This window comes from Perca fluviatilis, chromosome 8 (genome assembly GCF_010015445.1).
Source record: "Perca fluviatilis chromosome 8, GENO_Pfluv_1.0, whole genome shotgun sequence".
Taxonomy (NCBI): Eukaryota; Metazoa; Chordata; class Actinopteri; order Perciformes; family Percidae; genus Perca; species Perca fluviatilis.
In genome coordinates, this window is record NC_053119.1 from 8321400 (window position 1) to 8333885 (window position 12486).

General features: G+C 39.3%; 1 protein-coding gene across 1 annotated transcript in view; it reads left to right on the forward strand.

Annotated features, from left to right (window-relative positions):
• The first annotated feature begins 3198 nt into the window (after positions 1 to 3198).
• The window catches only part of kitlga (kit ligand a), a 32962-nt gene continuing 23674 nt past the window's right edge, over positions 3199 to 12486 (forward strand). Inside the window, exon 1 of the mRNA XM_039808940.1 lies at positions 3199 to 3538. Within this exon, the coding sequence (XP_039664874.1) occupies positions 3524 to 3538 (15 nt within the window). The 5' untranslated portion in view covers positions 3199 to 3523. The remainder of the gene's footprint in view (positions 3539 to 12486) is intronic.

Genomic DNA, 12486 nt, shown 5'->3' on the forward strand with positions numbered 1-12486 from the left:
AAGAGGACTGAGTACCCAGGGCCCTCATATGAGGAGGGCCCAAAAAGATCCTAGAATGAATAGTTGTGGATGCGGGGAGGGGCACATAGAAAATTCCTTTCTACAGGGCCCAGAAGTTTGTGCTACGCCCCTGACAAAAACAGAGCTAAAAGGAAAGAAATATCAGTTCATCACGGGGTAAGAAACACAATTGCATGATAAAGTTGCTCTGTGTCTGCTTGATGTGTAATCAATTAGCACTCATTTGCTAACAAATTCATATATGTATACAAATCCAGTACAAATTCAATGACAAATTGCTAATCAGCTTTACAAGACGAAAGCTAATAAGCCAGGGCATCATGTTTAGCTGCTTGAGTTTTTTTCTGGCCCCTAGTGACCAAAAATCAATTAATGCAGCTATAATGTGGATACAGTGGCCAGATTCTCCAGACATTCCACAGGGGACTTGCACTGTAAGTACAGGAAATCCTGCCTCTTTTAAGTCTGGATTACATTAATTGATAAATATCCATGGAGGAGTTGTATTTTACAGACAGATTTGCAAAATAAGCACATTATGCATCTCAGACAGCAGCTCTATGTGAGAGGTAGGTGGGGTGTGTTTCTCATTTTAAGGTGGTAGTCATTTAGTAGTCAACTATGTCCTAATGTTGCAGTTAGCCCAAAGGTGTTATGTCGATTCTTCACCAACATGACAAAAGCCTTCAAAGCAGGACATGAAATGCAGACCATCTGCACTCAACCAGCCCACACACGTCTCATTCTTGTCCATGCAAGCAACTGGTGACAGGACTTAGCTCTAAATGCTCTAGGCTTAAGGATACTGACCACAACACCAAAACCAATTCAGTTTACTCTAAAGGACAACATTCTGCAGATTGCTATCATTAGAGAATTTTCCTCAGGCACGGTAAACAGCTTTTTGACGGGGTTCGGTTTCTGCCTAACCTTAGAATTTTTTTCCACTGAACCAAACCCTACGCTTGCACTACGCTGGTCGACATAATGACGCCGCCATTGATTACGGGAAGGTGTTTACGTAGGTGGCCCGTTCAATGCAGTAGGCTGTGAGAAAGTGAAAATGGAACTCATGAGCAGAAAAAGTTGTTGTTTGGCAGTACGTTCAGTCAAAAGAAGGCCATTCAAGTCCAGCTACATGTTCAATTTGCAATGCTGATTTGTCTCGTGGTGGCACGGACCCTTGTGCATGAAGGACTCTACAGACAGCAGCCAAAATGCAGCAACTTCAGGTACGGCAAAGGAAGGACAGTCACAGCTAAAAACTGGTGTTAACCATTTGTTTACTTCATTAATGTGTTTACTGTGTTAATGGACTGAGGATGGGAGTAGGATTCGGTATTCGGTTTCAGATTTGGCAGAATCGTAACCAGTGGATTCGGTATTCGGCCGAACCCCAAAAATCTAGATTCGGTGCATCCCTAATAATGACATGGTCTCTAAATTGAGTAGAAGCCAACATTTATCCATTTTTCCAGGCTGACACCAATCATTAGATAAGATGATACTCCATTATAATGTGTGGTCAGGGTGTCAATCTATGCTTTTCTGAATATATCTCTGTTTGTATTTGTTTTGGCTAAGATTTTTTGAAACATTAGGTAAATTTTCATCCACCTGTTATCTTGAACAATTTCTATTAAAATGCATTAAAAACAAGTGAAGTTGGCAGATTAACACGTTATTCTTAAATCATGCCTATGAGTTGAAATGAAAAGTTCAACAAATAAAACATTCGTTGTTCTTGTAAAAATGTAATTTGTAGGAGACCGTATAGATAAAACAAAACAAATAAGGAGGGATTTTCTTTTTTAAAAGAAGAATCTGAGGCAAAACAACATTGGACCTTTGATAGCCATCAAATGGCCCCAGGAAGGGAGATGCTTTTGATGAAGAGTCATTCAGGTTTCATGGAACTGAAAGTTCCCTTTGTCCTTTTAATTGTCCCAAGGCGCAATATAAAAAAGAAGATAGCATGCTCATTGTAACACTGCACATGGAAATACGCTAAAATGTTATAAATTCTTAATGGTTTGACTCCGAAAGAGGCTAATGTCACATGCTACACAAGAATGTTACCTCGGGTTAAAATGTTTGAACCAATAACAACAGGAGACACCCAACAGGAAATACCAATAGATACAATGAGGTCACTGTACAATCAGCATTATGGAATGATAAATAACACAAAAACCTATACAAATCCCACCATTATATCATTATAGTGAGCACCACATACACAGTGTTTTCTTATTTTGTTTTAAATATGCGACAAGATAATCTAACCTGAAATTTCCACTTAGTAGCTTTCAGAGCTTTCAACTCTCATAGTCTCCATTCATGTGTTAAGAAAAAAAAGCGTGACATTTTGGAGATTCATCCAAAAAATACAAAATAGATCAAACATACTTTATTAAACTTTTTGTGTTATACGGTTAAATGTAACGTGACATAAAACTGCACAAACTGAACGATGCCAGTGATGCCATACAACTCATTGAAGGTTTTGACGTTTTCATTTTTCACTATATTAGTTTATTGTGAAAACACTAATAGATGCTGTGCCTCACACTTTGACTCATTCCGTTAGTCACTCATAGATTTACAGTTCAGTTACACACACACACACACACACACACACACACACACACACACACACACACACACACACACGATGGGAGGGCACAATTTCACAGAGCAAATGTTATTCATGTTAAACCATTTTGCGGTTTGCTATATTGCAACTTTGCAAAGATAACTTCTTAAAATGCAATATTTGCGTTTCATTTTACACTTTGAAATCTAACAATCATACATGCAGAATGTGCTAAAAACGATGAAATTATATTTCATAATTTTGTATAAATATTCTTCATGCATCTGTGTGTGTGTGTGTGTGTGTGTTTCTGCGTGTGTGCGAGAGTCAAAGAAGTCAACAAAGAGATAATTTCAAGTTAAAAACAAAAACGGAAGTAAATGTCAAACTTTGAGGGTCTTTTCTGGATTAAATTAGTAGTATAAAACCACTACTTAGCCAACCACAGTCACTACTGATCAGCCAGCACAGAGGAGTTATACACTGCTTTTCATATCTGATCCGAATCTGTTTATATTGGCAGTAGTGGTTTTGGAGTGAACCCTTTCACATCGCGGCTCGTCAGAGGGCGGCTCTTCATTATAAAGGCTTTAATTCCCTCCCTCTGCGCGCTGTCCCGCTCCGCCGCTGCGAGCCCTCAGTGCTGGACTATGTTGTATAGATGGGCTAGATGCCACACGTCTTTAGTTTACAGGTTGTAACGGCTGCAAGTTTGATTTCACATTTTTTACGCCGTGTTTCTTCTTCTTTTTCTTCTCCCTTTCTTCTTCTTCTTCTCATCTGCTTGGATACTGCTGACTTAGGCATTGGATATGTGCACACAGGATGATGACAACCCCTTTCCTCCCCGTAGAAGTAAAATAAAATAGGCTTTCGCACACACTGGATTTACTCTTGTCGTTCCATATGAAGAAGCCAAAAGTAAGTGATTGTTTCTGTTTGCTTTATTTATTTATTTTTTTTACTTATGGAAATAAACGATTGGCGCTACGGCGTGACGAAGGGCAGACACGTTGCTGCTGTTTTCGAGTCGAAAACGAACGGTCACAATTAACCTTTTAGATTGATGTCTGAACATTCTTATCAGGCGTTGAATATAGGCTACTGTGATTGAGACACTGGCGGTGTTGTAATAATTAACAGGATACAAGTGCCGGCAGGATAAAAGCCGAGCCACTTGTGGCGGCAAGGTGTAAAACCCCTGTTTTTACGCATTTTCCTAAATACTCCATCGGTCCACAGTCTACACAGCGTGTCCGCGTCTTCCTTATTTTGTTGGAGGAGTGGCGCTCCCAATGCCTCCCCGATCAATAAGTTTATATTTAACGGCGCCAGTCTGGCACTTGAGAGTATCCACTTCTGAGAACGGTTTGGACCTTGCGTAACTGCCACTCAAATGCAATTATTTTAAGAATAAAAACGAATCAATTCGTTTATAAAATAATTCATGCAATGATTTATGCAATAATTCGTAAAATAATTGCATTTGTAATCTGGGAGGTATTGCAGCAAGATAGACAAACTAAACACACCTGTTTTTAACCTGCAGAACATTAAGGACATGCTCTCCAAATCGACTAGCCATCAAATTCACAGGCAGGCTGGCAATCATTACTGGTTAAAGTAATATGATAATCCGGTACACTGTGAGGTCAGCGTGTCAGTCTATGCTTTTCTAATTATATATAGCGATTTGTATTGGGGGGACTGGGGGACGTTTTCATCCAGAGATTTGAACTACGTTTTCATCGGTTCAGACAGTTTACTTTTTCAGCGAGAGCAGCCGCTGTCTGTCTGTCTGTCTGTCTGTTTGTCTGTCTGTCTGTCTGTTTTCAGGCTGCAGGGCCAGCTGGCTCTGTGACTGCAAGCGCTGACACCATCTGTGACATCTGACGTCCTGACCCACAAGCTCAATTTGACGATTAAAGGCTTCTTTTACACCACACGTGTACCACCACACGTAGTAGTATAATTTAGCAAAGGGAATCAAAGAAATCAACAGCAGCTGTCATTTTTTTTTTTTTTTATCACTGTGGTGTATAGTATGTAGACTATAGACTACATGAAAGGTTTGATCCTCCATTCATACCAGCAGATGATCACCTTAAGGCAACCAACTACTATTAAACAGAAACATATATTTAATATGTGTATGTGTGTGTGTGTGTGTGTGTGTGTGTGTGTGTGTGTGTGTGTGTGTGTGTGTGTGTGTGTGTGTGTGTGTGTGTGTGTGTGTGTGTGTCAGTTGCATGCATTAGAAGGTGTGCAAACTAAATTCAGGCAGGTTTAACCTGCTTTAAGTCCTCCAGGCTGTTCGACTGAACTCAGTGTATATGAGGTTTTTGACTATTCTCTGCCTCACATTGAATGGCAATTTAAGCCAGCCACTTATGTTAATATAACAACATAACATTAATACTGATTTAACAGGGTGTGTATGTGTGTGCATGCATCTGGAAACAAAAGTCTTTGAAGTTTCCTGGAAGAAGGGTGGGCATTTCTGCATCCCTGCCGCTGTTAATCATATTCCGAGCAGAGTTTCCTTTATGCTTTTTTAATGAAGTTACACAGTAAGTTGTGCCTGGCAGCATCAACCAACAACTTTTATCTTTTATTTACGCTCCTTGCAACTGCTCCTGTTGCTTTCCACTGTCACGCAATCGCATGTGGAACATATGTAGCGAATGAGCTCTCTTTTTAGTTCTCTCATAAATCTGTAGTGTAAAATTTCTGGTATACTGATGACGGTACTATCTGTGTGTGTGTGTGTGTGTGTGTGTGTGTGTGTGTGTGTGTGTGTGTGTGTGTGTGTGTGTGTGTGTGTGTGTGTGTGTGTGTGTGTGTGTGTGTGTGTGGGTGTCGCGGTGTGTGTGTGCGTGTGCGGGTGTGGGTGTCTAGACATTTTATACCAGTAGGGAGCGCTGCACAGGCCTTGGGCTGTGGGAGGTTTACATCACATGTCTGCCCTAGATCTGTGAAAGTCATTACGCGTTATTTACTGCTGATCTCTGTGATGATCTACAGCTCGTGGGTTGTTGACTTGCTGTGCTGTTTTCTTAGGAGAAGTGAAACACGGCAGGTGAAGAGAAGCTGAAAGGTTTGAGTATCAGACTGATTTACACACATGCATTGTCGAGCCACGGGGGGCTTGCTTTTAACACAGGCTGTAAATCCACAGGCAAACTGCTCACATAATGTAGTCTCAGTTTCCTTCTGCTTTATCGTTGAGGCCTTATACCTGCTTAGTATCAGCGTGCAACATGAATCCCCTGAGTGGACTAGATAATTTTTTATTATAGGAAATCTTCACTCTTTCAGATTTTGAAAGGTGCAGGTATGTGCAGACCAGAAGGCAAAGCATGGAAGGAGCACTCTGCATTAGAGCTGCAATGATTATTCCATTAGTTGTCAACTATCAAATTAATCGGCAAGTATTTTTTATAATGGATTAATCGGTTTGAGTCATTTTTTTATGAACTAAAAGTAAAAATTCTCTTATTTCAGTTTCTTAAATGTGAATATTTTCTGGTTTCTTCGCATCTCTGTGACAGTAAACTGAATATCTTTGAGTTCTGGACAAAACGAGACATTTGAGGACATCGCCTTGGGCTTTGGGAAACGCTGATTGACATTTTTTTTATTACCATGTTCTGACATTTTATAGACATTACAACTAATCGATTAAACATGAAAATAATCCACAGTGAAAATAATGGTTAGTTGCAGCCCTGCTCTGCATCATTAGCTTGATTATGCCACATACAGAAGCATACAGGAGGTAGGCGTTGTGGTAACGAGGGTGTTAATGTGTAAGAATTACACTCTCCAGTAATCACAGCCAAATTAATCGGTTAAACTGAATTAGATTATATAAATCACATGTAATAGACTTAAAACTGATAAGCAAGTCTCAGGTTAATGATTTGTTTTAATAGATTAATTATGACATCCTGTCAACAGCAGGAAATGAAAGACAAAACGTTAACCACGGCATGTGGAATGTGGTGCAATGTAAGCTCAGCGGCAGGGCGAGGGTGCTGTCCCTGCTGCTGAATGAAATACTGACTTCCTCTAAAGTTTCTCTTCTCATTTAAAAGCCACATTATACATTGTTTGCTGCACTTTGCGTTCCATGGTTAATCATTTCTGTCGCATCTGTGAACCTTAGCTGTCAACAGTTGATCTGTGACACCTTATTGGAGCCAGTAAATTTCCCTGTGATGCCGACAGTTATTAACACTCTGTCTTTGTCGGCATCAGCTGCTCACATCAGTGATTAATGCTCATTAGTCAATGCTGCATATCAAATAGACTAGTTGTAATCACAGATGATGTCTGGCTGCATGCTGTATTGTTATCTGCTTTGTTAAATGAGAGTTAGACCCATCACTGCCACATTATTGTGTGTCAGCTTAACTGCTTGAGTTGTAATGGATACATTATAACTTTGGTTCTCTGAGTGAAGAGACTTTCTCTCCGCCACAGTACAATAGAGAACTGATGTTTGGTCACAGAAGCGGGACTCTGGCATCATTTACACCATCCAGGTTCAAACAGGAGTAACTCAATACTTGGAACAAACAGAGCCATTTCTTTTGGACACCGCAAATTACCAGAGCCACATCTGTGCAGCAGTGTGTTTTATGCAATTAAAAAGAAAAAGATGATATATAAGTATGCACTTTTCAAAGCCTCAGATACCGATGAAAGAGCATTTGTCAGGGATGTTCACAGGGTTGGTTAAGCAGATGCAAAAAAAAAACACTTTGTTAGGTGGTCTCTGGTGATGTAAACATTGTTTCTCAGAACCAACTTAATCTAATTTTCTTTTTTAAATCATAGAAAATACTGTACATTCTAGGAAACTCATGTTTTCCCAATGTGTATTATTGTGTTAAGTGCCCTTATTTTTGCTCTAAAGCTTTGTGCAGTCGCAACCTTAAACATTGGCTTCTTTTCCCCCAGAAATGAGAAGCATGCTAAATCCATAAAAAGTTACATAGCGAACATGGTTTGAGTTACAGGATTGTCTTCTGTCATGCAGCCCCCGCATTTGATGTCTTATTTCTGCAGCAGCTAGATGTGCAGACCAGAGACAGGCCTGTCTGCTGTCACTCGACTACGTGCACAGTCTAAACATAACCCTCCTTAAAGGAGGTCTTTCGGTGCATGTATTTAGCATTATCATAAAGCCAGCCAGGAGACAGAAAACACACTCGAGGAACTCTTGAGAATTTTAAATAAATGTTTTTAGATCTCCGATCCATTAACACTACACACTGAGGTCTGTCATTTTGAAATCCTCGCATGGCTTTTCAACCTGACGTGCAAACTTGAAATGACCGGTTGGATCAGTTCAAGGATTTATTAGATATTGGTTCGGGCTTGTCTCTGTAATAAAGGCGCAGCGAGTGGGTGTCATGTGAATGCAAACGTTAGTCCAGTGTTTTCACATCGCACCACTGATTAAAAGGCATGACCAACATTAATTTATTCACACAAAAACAAAAAGCCATTTGCCGGTTCCAGCTTCTCAAATGCGATTTTCTGGTTTTTCTCTGTTTTGTTTAATTGTAAATGAAATAGCCTTGGGTTTTTAGCGCGTCTGTCTGATGGTCACTGTGGGTCTGGGAAATTGTAATGGCCATTTTCCACTATTTTCTGACATTTTATAGACGCACTCATGAATCAATTAGTTGTAATAATATTAATAAAATAATGCTTGTTCGTTGCCACCCCAGCCACAGTCTCTCCATAATTCTGACTTAAAATGTCAAACCCTGTGAACAGCTGCAATGGCATACAGGTGGAATAAATACAGAAGCTACTTCGAAAACAACGCGTTCATGGAGCTTTTTTCTTTTCTTTTTTTTATCTCTTGCTTGATCTATGTATGTTGCATTTTTCTTATTTTCAGTTTATTTTAATAAACAGCAAGTGAATCCCTTGAAGGGAATGTAATTTTCTCACAAGAATGCAGCCACTAATCTTAGAAACCTGGCAACCACTTCAGCGGGTGCATCAAGGGTTCATTTAAATATTCTCCTCTGCAGTATTCTCGTGTGGCACGAAACAGAATATGAAAATGTTGTACTTTGTGGTTTCTGGTTTGGAAAAGGGAGATAAGGACATAGTGCAAACCAATTTTGGACCCACAACTCTACCTTAAATACACCTTTCTTTCACCTCTTTGTCATATAATCATTCCTGAGAATATTTTCAAAACCTCAAGCCACATTTCGAGCGGTTTTAAAAAGTTGTTAAAGGGTTCATTGCTCTGCTATGGGAAATTCCTGTGAATCCACTGGATAAACTGAAAACATAATGGCAGTCAAGCAAAGTCAACCAAGTCTGTTTTTGTTGGTCCATGTAAAGGGATTCACGTAGTAATAAGAGTATTTTCAGGGAGCTGTGGATTTAACCCTCAGACCCTTTCTGTTGTAAGTTACTAGAAATGGTAAATAAGTAGAAATGTAAACTCTACTAATGTAAGACATTTTGGCGACAGTGGATTGCAACGTCTGGATGTAATGTTTCATTACAACCTAAGACCGGAAAATTCTGAATGTAATGTTTACTTACAATAGGATTTATCATGTTTAAAATATAAATATATGATATAGAAGGGTGATTTTTCAGTTGATTTGGTTTCACCTGCTGTCACAGAATAAATTAAGACACATCGTCTGGTGGAGTTGATGACGTCTGAAGCAAATTGTAAATGGCTGATTACTCTATCCTTTCTAAAAAGAAACATCAGATTTAATAAGCACATTCATCATGTTGTGGTTTTACTTTCTGTGTGTGTTCTAGCTCTTTTGAATGCCAGGTCTGTGTGATTGGCATGCTGTTTTGAACTCACATAATTAACGGAAGCTCAAGGTCCATTGCATTCGGGATCTCTGGATATTTATACAAGCATGAAGTCATCTTCAGCACTGAGTTGTCCAAGTGTACATCTGACTCAGAGCAGTTGCCGCTGGAGGGCATTTAGATGGGTTTGATTTGTGTTATGTTCATACAAATCTTCATCTGTTTGCTAAGAAATTGCAGTTTCCACATGATCAGTTCTTCCTCGAGCTAGGATGAAAGGCCAACAAGGACAATTGATACAGAAGTTACAAACTGTTAGTCATCTCTGCTGTTCACATGGTTGCACGTGGCTTTTGTCATAACCACATTTTTGACAGTTTTAGCAGGGCTGATCCTGTGAATTTGACGTTATTTCCTTAACAGTGGCAATCGTCAGCTCATCTTCTGTTTTCTTATAAGACTGGACTTAAACCTTGATGCTAACATTAAAAAGAACTTGGGATTTCAATCTGAAACTGTCAGATGAAAGTAAAAAAAGAGTTTAAAGTTGAGGGAAAATTCAATGCCAGCTCTCTGAACTGAACAGCTTTCAATCCTCTCCTTTGCTACGGGCACTATTTTGTCTGTACCAAAAGGTATTTTGTAAGTGCATCTTACAGTCTGAAGGAAGATATGTTTGTTATTTTTTATGTGGGTGCAGGGTTCTCAGCCTTTCGCCAAAGCTCCAACGGCTGTCTGTCCATGATGCGGGCTGCGTTGCCCTCTATCAGTATTAAATTGAGACAGTTTCATAACCTCTGTAACCCGTCTCTTAGTCACGTTAAATAGTAGTCCACTTCGGTGTTTTGGTACAGATGGTTCTAACACCTGATGCGAGCCATGCGGTAGGACGCATGAAAACCTCATGCGCCAGCTTTATCGGCATTGCTCTGACTCCCTGAACAAGCTGTAGAGGTGGCGGCGTCCCGCTCCGTCGCTCTGCTGATCCCCGTTCACTTAACAGCGTTAGTTAAACTGTATTTCACACTATGATAGCTATGACGGTTAAATTTGCAATTAAGTCACACATGCATGCCGTTACACTACTACTGTATATTCAACATCACTGACAATTTATTGATCAATAGAATGTATGTCAAAATAGAAACCATTACAATTCATAACATTTTGTATTCATAACACTATTACGTATTATTGTACAAATTAGCTGCAACAATTATAGCAGATACCTAATGTAAGTCACTCCTACATTTTTCAACTTAGGAGCAAAATGTGCTCCTTGGGGAAAAACGTGACTGTTATGTCCTGTTCATACCAATTAAATAAACTGGACTTTGTGGTCAAGTGTAGTCGGATGCAAAAGCGCCCTTACTGCATTATAATCCATTATATTTTTATATTTTTAATTGCCACCGGGCTCCTAAATTTAGTGTTTTCCTTGACATAAATAAAAGATGCTTTCAAAATAAAGTTGTGCCTAAAAATGTATCTGATTGATGCTGGAAATGAAGTCTTTGATGCTCAAAATGTCCTGTGGGAGGACCCCCAGACCCCCGCTTAATAAAGGCCCATTCTGACCCGGGAAAAACCCTGGGTTGGGCACATTCTTTTCCTTCTTCCTTAAGCCCAATCACAGTCATAGTTGCATTCATTAACAAACTTATCTGTGCTTCCTGACAGCTAACATTGATAAGGACCGTTGCAGCAACATTGTTTTGCGCTTTGTGTGATAAAAGCAGACAGCATAATACGCTTTGGTTTTTGAATAACTGGTCCACAATGAGCTGGTTCACATCAGCCATTACTTAGCACAGTCATAAATATCTGGGGATCAATCACAAGATCAAAACTCTGTTGTTGTTTTTTTTTACAATTTGTTGATTCATAAGTAAAACAAATGCAGTATGGATTTAGCTGAGCTGTGGGTGAAAAGTTGTGAAGGTAAAAAGTTAGCAGGAAATCAGGTTTTTATTTTTTTAAACCACGGTTGCACAACTCAACTTTCTTCCTTGTTGTCCATGCCAAATTCCCCTCCTGCAGTTAGTGCACATCAACAAGATCCGTCCTCGCAGTCATTTGTTGACATAGTAAGCGATGTGGCTATATAAAAGGAACTGTAAGGGGATCAGAAAATATTGCATTTCCTTTCCAAAGAAAACAACAGAGAGCATACAGTCATCAAATGCATTATCTTCATCCTCTTTTTGGGAAGACAGAACTGCAATCAAAGCATCATTAGTTCAGGTCAACACGTCCTCTAAAGCGACAATTTATTTGGGTAATTTATAGCTGGGATCACTCATGAGTTTCATGCTAATGAAAGACATTTCACAGTGAAAGAGAGATTGCCCGACCAGTAAGTTGAATTATAACGATGGCCATAATTCTTCAATCACACATTTGGACTCTCGGGAAAAATGTCTCAGACACAGCAATCTGATTAAGCCGCTGCGCCATCTCAAAAACAAATGTCAGAAGAAATTCCTTTCAGTTAATGTGAAGTAACAAGATCCTACCAAGCCAAAGGACACTTACTGGTTCCAAGTTTGAAATAGGAATCTCGTGTGTCCCTGCAAATAGATTATTTTTCCTCTCTGTTCTCATTGTTCCCATAGCCACCTTTTTATTTGTTTTTTCCGCTAACCATGTAAAGCTCACTGACACTTTTCACATGTTATTTGGTTACACACAAATCTTTGAAACCCATTGTTTAACACAACGGGGTGTCCTCTCTAATTTCCACGAAAATTTTTTTTTTTTAAAAATTTAAAAATTTTTTTTTTTTTTTTTTTTTTTTTTTCTAAATATGCTCAACAAAAAAAAAAAAAAAACAAACCTTTCTCCCTCTTTTAATTATTAAACCCCCTAAAAAAAAAATAAAAAATATTTTTTTTTTTTTTTTTTTTTTCTTTCCCCCCCCCCCCCCCCCTTTTTTTTTCTTTCCCCCCCCCCCCCCCCCCCCCCCCCCCCCCCGCCATTATTTTTTTTTTTTTTTCGAAGTAGGGCTGCACAATATATCATTTTTTTATCGTCATCGCAATATCAACTGGCGCAAT